At 48.6% G+C, this 6,051-nt stretch overlaps 1 protein-coding gene across 1 annotated transcript in view; it reads left to right on the forward strand.

Moving 5' to 3' along the window:
* The window catches only part of tiam2a (TIAM Rac1 associated GEF 2a), a gene marked incomplete at both ends in the record, with an annotated part of 47,786 nt that extends 43,504 nt beyond the window's left edge, over positions 1-4,282 (forward strand). Inside the window, 8 exons of the mRNA XM_080523192.1 lie at positions 1-176; positions 859-977; positions 1,376-1,484; positions 2,135-2,193; positions 2,388-2,490; positions 2,700-2,787; positions 3,078-3,220; positions 3,588-4,282. The exon at positions 1-176 is cut by the window's left edge and continues 4 nt beyond it. Of these exons, the coding sequence (XP_080379318.1) occupies positions 1-176; positions 859-977; positions 1,376-1,484; positions 2,135-2,193; positions 2,388-2,490; positions 2,700-2,787; positions 3,078-3,220; positions 3,588-4,282 (1,492 nt within the window). The remainder of the gene's footprint in view (positions 177-858; positions 978-1,375; positions 1,485-2,134; positions 2,194-2,387; positions 2,491-2,699; positions 2,788-3,077; positions 3,221-3,587) is intronic.
* Between the last annotated feature and the right edge of the window lie 1,769 nt (positions 4,283-6,051).

Below are 6,051 nucleotides of genomic sequence, written 5' to 3' on the forward strand. Positions count from 1 at the left end.
GACGGACCGGGCCTTTAAGGAGTTCCTGGACGCGAGGAACCCGACCAAGCAGCACTCGTCCACCCTGGAGTCCTACCTGATCAAGCCCGTCCAGAGGGTGTTGAAGTACCCTCTGCTGCTCCGGGAGCTGGTGTCCCTCACCGACGCAGACAGCGAGGAGCATTACCACCTCACAGGTACGCTGATGGCATGTGCACACGCACACACATACATACACACAGACATACACATACACACACTCACACATGCACAGACAGTGGGGGAAATTAGTATTGAACACGTCAACATTTTGTTCAGTAAATGTATTTCCAATGAGCCTATTCAAGTGAAATTTGCACCAGACTTTGGTATTAACTCAAAGAATCCAGACCAAAACATCTAAACATTACACACACACACACACACACACACACACACACACACACACATGAGAGAGAGAGAAAACATTTTATGAAAGATGATCCAGCCTCCACTGCAACTTACATCAAAGCGACGTGAGAGTAAGTGAAAGGGAAAGAGAGACACGACTCACCATCTTCTTCTTGAGTTTGTTGCTCTCCCTGTAAACACACACACACACACACACACACACACACACACACACACACACACACACACACACAGACATACACATACATATTGAACAATACAGACACATTTTGAACAGTACACACACACACACACACACTGAACAGTACACACCCACTTTGAACAGTACACCCCCCCCACACACACACACATACATAATGAACAGTGCACTCACATACACCCACTCGCATACACACATTGACCAGTCCACTCACACACTACAACACCTGACCAGTGACACGCTAACCCGCTCCTCTCCTGTGCCCACAGAGGCCCTGAAGGCCATGGAGAAGGTGGCCAGTCACATCAACGAGATGCAGAAGATCTACGAAGACTACGGCTCTGTGTTTGACCTGCTGGTGGCAGAGCAGAGCGGCCATGAGAAGGAGGTAGCGTACCCTGGCTCACCCCATATTACCCTAGCTAACCCTCTACTTCCCTTAGCTGTCAAGGCCAAGATATTCGTCATTCAAATCCACAAGGATTATCTATAGTTAGGCTTTGGCATTAGCCTACAGCTTTAGCATTAGCATCCAGCATAACGACGCTGTCGCAACTGTACAGGCTGCCCCCATGCCCCCTAAAGATTGAACGAGGTACATTGTTTGTGGTTGTAAATAGCGATACCCCCCCCCCTTATACATACAGTATATACTGTACTTGGCGTGTACTCCCCCAATAGACAGCAGTTTGTAGTGAAACTCAATGCTGCCCCCCCCCCCCCCCCCCCAACTTCTAGTTCTCCCTAGACACTTCATTAGCACTGACTCCATCTGTCCTCTCCCAGGTCACGGAGCTGTCCATGGGAGAATTCCTCATGCATTCCTCTGTCGTCTGGCTCAACCCCCACCCCTCGCTGGGCCGCATGAGAAAGGACCCAGAGCTGACCGTGTTTGGTGAGTCTGAGACGCACCGTGGCATCCTGGGAAAGAGAGTTCCGTGCCAGCACCCTGACGGCTCCTGGCAGCCTCTGTCTGGGCCGTCTGTCAGATATCCACATCCACCCAGCCCCTCTGGCTTTGGCCACATGTGTCGTAAACAGATCGAAATGGAATACAGTTTTTAATCAACGGATGCATGTATTGTGTTCACGTACACACACGCACACACACATACACTGAACAATACAGACCCATTTTGAACAGTGCACCCACACAAACAAATACTGAAAAGCGCGCGAGCGCACACACACACACACACACACACACACTGAACAATGCACACTCACACACTATAACACCTAGAATAACCTATACTATAATACGGTTTTAATCAACAGATATTAGGTATTGTACGTCCACCTCACAGGGGATTTGGCAACACTACTGAGTGATTTGAAACCAACTCCACCGGCTAATGAATTGTAAAAAAACTTGAAACAGGCCAAAAAAATGTTCCAGTCGTGTTCACGTTCAGTAACAGAATGTTGCCATCAGTGGAAGCACGCGTCGTGCCAACGTATCGTAAGACTCGTATCCCAAAACGCTTCCGAAGACATCAATATGTTAAGACGTCTAAGATGATATGTGTTTTTTTCTCTCATCAGTATTCAAAAAGGCGGTGATCCTCGTCTACAGGGAGAGCAACAAACTCAAGAAGAAGATGGTGAGTCGTGTCTCTCTTTCCCTTTCACTTACTCTCACGTCGCTTTGATGTAAGTTGCAGTGGAGGCTGGATCATCTTTCATAAAAAAAAAATCTCTCTCTCTCTCGTGTGTGTGTGTGTGTGTGTGTGTGTGTGTGTGTGTGCGTGTGTGTGTGTGTGTGTGTGTGTGTGTGTGTGTGTGTGTGTGTGCGTAGGCTAACTCTCGCTCGGCGCACTCCCATGGAGATCAGGATCCCTTCAAGTTCCGATGGCTCATCCCCCTCTCTGCACTCCAGGTGCGACTGGGCAATGCTGCAGGTGAGCACACACTTGCATGCACACACACACACACACACACACATCCTCACATCCTCACAGTCACAATCTAACACACGTACAGACAGCAGACACACACACACAATTCTAGCACTCCCTGTCAACTAGAGATCAGATTCACTTAGATACCATCTTCAGTTTTGAAACTATATTTAGACTTTTTGATGAGAAGAATCCTCCTGGTGTCCTAGGCACTGAGACCAGCTGCATCTGGGAGCTGATCCACACCAAGTCTGAACTGGAGGGCCGGCCAGAGACCGTGTTCCAGCTGTGTAGCAGGTAAGAGGAGGGTTCTGATCATTTATGGTGTGTGTGTGTGTGTGTGTTATGTCATGACTGTGTATGTGTATGAGTGTGAGTGTGAGTGTGAGTGTGAGTGTGTGTGTGTGTGTTTGTTGTACGTCTGTTAAATCATGACTGTGTGTGTGTGTGTGTGTACGTGTGTTGGATCGTGCGTGTGTGTTTGTGTGTGCTGTGTTAGATCGTGACTGAGTGTGGGTGAGAGAGAGAGAAAATAAGCTCGGGGCTTGTGAGAGCGTGACACTAAATCCCCCATGTCTCCCTCCCAGCGTTCCGGAGTGTAAAGTAAACATCATCAAGGTGATCCGCTCCATCCTGAGGGAGAACGTGAGGAGGAGCACGCGAGGCGAGGGGTGTAAGGAGCGCCTCACCCCCATGCCGAGCACCCTGCCCCCCTCCTCTGCCAGAATAGGTGAGTGTCCTGACCCTGTCCCTGTCACCTGGAAGGACTTCAACATGAGAAGGGCTTTGAAAGACATGTTTGAAAAGTAGTTTCAATGTTATATATTATTGTATATTTACTGGAAATAAGAGTATGTATGTTTTTTTGTTCCTTCTTTATTTCAAGTCTTAATACATACATACATACATACATACACCTCTTTATTGTCTTTATGTTAAAACCCCCTAATCGCTTCCAATTGTATAGTCAGTGGCAATATTATCAATTGCAATTATCAGTGAGGATCATGGTCACAGAGCAGTACTCCCTCTCCCCCTGACACCTCTCCTCACCACCTCTCTCCTCCACCTCTCTCTCTCCTCCTCCACCCCTCCAGGTTCCTCCAGGGCCTCCTGGTTGGGTAAGCAGCCCATGCTGGACCTCCCTGCCCAGGCCGCCACCCTCAAACCTGGCCCGCCCGATTCTGACGAGGGCAGCATGAGCAGCATGGGCACCCACAGCTCCTCCGGAGGCCCCCTACTCCGCCCCCCCTCCGAGCCCAGGACCCTCCCGTCCCGGGAGTCCCGGCGTGGCTCTGTGAAGGAGTCGGACATTTTGAGCGACGAGGACGATGATGAGTTCAGCGAGGCCGGGGGGCGGGGTAAAGGGAGGGGGAAGAGGACAGGGAGCCGGGGGGGAGGGAGCGATGGCTCCCCCACTAGCGCCATTGAGGCCCAGTTCCTCCAGCTGCGGCTCTCGGAGGAGGAGGCCTCGGGCCGGGCGCCGGCCCCCTGCGTCCAGCCTGAGGGGGCAGAGGTGGACACCCCTGAGAGCCAGCCCAAACTGGTGCGGGGCCACTTCTGTCATATCAAGAGGAAAGACGGCAGTAGCCTGCGGCGCAGCCAGGGCATGAAGGAGCACAGCCGCTCGCTGGACAGCCACACGGACGCAGGCGGGGTGGACCTCAACGCTCTGCTGGAGAGGGAGTTCAGCGTGCAAAGTTTGACGTCGGTGGTCAACGAGGACTGTTTCTACGACCCCTCGGACAGCACAGACACCACGGACAGCGGTATTGCCCCCTCCTCATCGTAGGGTCACGTTACGGACACACACACACACACACACACACACACAGACAGGCGGGGGGGGCAGAGAGGAGGTGGGCATACCCAGACCAAAACTCTGCCCACTCCCAATCATAAGGGATGGAGAGACATACTCCTCTTCTGGAGTATGACAGGGTCAGAGACAGTCGTAGGCCCTCCCACCTGCCTGCTTCTCATGCAGCCCAGGGGTCAGCCCAGGGGTCAGTGGATATTGAGACAAGGTTTTCTCTCCCGGAGAGACGAGACGACTGCAATGACTCTGCTGAGCACTGACGCACTACTCTGCCCCGCCTCTCTCTCTGCCTGGCTCTCCTCCTCACGGACTGTGTCTCAATAGTCTCAAGTGGCGTCCTCCCCTTCTCGTCTTCTCCCCAAATATTATTGATTAGCAATAAAGTTTCTGTTTCAATTGTATTGATTTTCATCCGGACTGGACTAAAATATCGAAAGAAATGTGATGAATGCATCCACTGGGAATGTGTTGTTACCTGTCCAGTTCATCACATCGGAGCAGGAGATGGAGGCAAGGAGAGAATCCATATAATACGTCACTGGAGATTACTGAGACGCAGCCTAAGAGATTCCTGATTGGAGGAAGGCTCAGAATGATTGACAGGACGGACGGACGGACGGACGGACAGACAGGCATTGATTTTATCGCGACTGCCTTGCTGTACTGTATTTTGTGCACTAAGTACACTGTTTGCCTATATTTGAGACATACTTTTTTTATTTGTACATCATGGAGTTTTTAAAGCAATTTTTATTTATTGATATGTTTAATTTGTTATTGCTTAGCAAAGCAAATAATGGGGTTAAAGCTTGAATTGTTGAAGGGAGTTTGAAGAATCAGGAAAAAAAGATTTGCAATAGTGTGAAGTAATTTTTCACCTTCTTTTTAAATGTATTGACTAGGAGTATGGTTATCATTCTCCCAAGATTGTAGCTTCCAATGTACACATAGGCATTGTCAAAATAAAACAGCATGATTTAATTGAAATAATGTGTCGTCAACTTATCCTGGAGAAGTTTTGCAGCTCCCATGCTCAATGTTTCTTTTCTATGTTTCTATGTGTAAATAACATTTTTTCTTTAAGAGTAGCTGTACTGTAAATTAATTTGACACCTTTATATTCTTACACATACTTGACATTGTACAAGTAGACATGGCTGTAAGATGCAATAAATAGTGTCTGGTACGAGAGTGGTTTGGAGATATTTTTGTTACGGTACTTATTAACTGATGCATATTGAATATGACGGTGAAGTATCAGACAACTCCACCACCACCACATAATACTCTGTTTCCCTCCACTGTAAACATGCCTTTAATGCTAGCATACCAATGAATGTGAACACCCCGTTTTCTTATGGAATTGTTTTATAAATAAAACGTTTTATCTGTGAGATACTGTCGTGTGAGAGCAGTTGTTTCAACCCTCTTTTCTAAAGCTGCCTCAGTCAGGTGTTGTGACATGTTCCACAGAGCCTCTCTGTTGTTGTCAGGTATGAAGACAAGAGAGTGGTGAGATCAAAGTTTGTTTTATTCCTGGCTCTATCCTAAGGGTCGACTCTTCATGAGCTGTCAGACACGAGCAGAATCCTCTTTCTCTGCATTAGACCAAAGACCTCAACGATGGAGGGAATTATCTGACAGAAGCAGGACGGTGTAGGAGGAAGAAACGTTAACCAGTAAAACTGGGATTTTAATTACACACTTCAGACGGTGTTACAGTACATGTACCCAACAAGTTA

This window comes from Nansenia antarctica (genome assembly GCF_963989245.1).
Source record: "Nansenia antarctica genome assembly, chromosome: 1".
NCBI lineage: Eukaryota > Metazoa > Chordata > Actinopteri > Argentiniformes > Microstomatidae > Nansenia > Nansenia antarctica.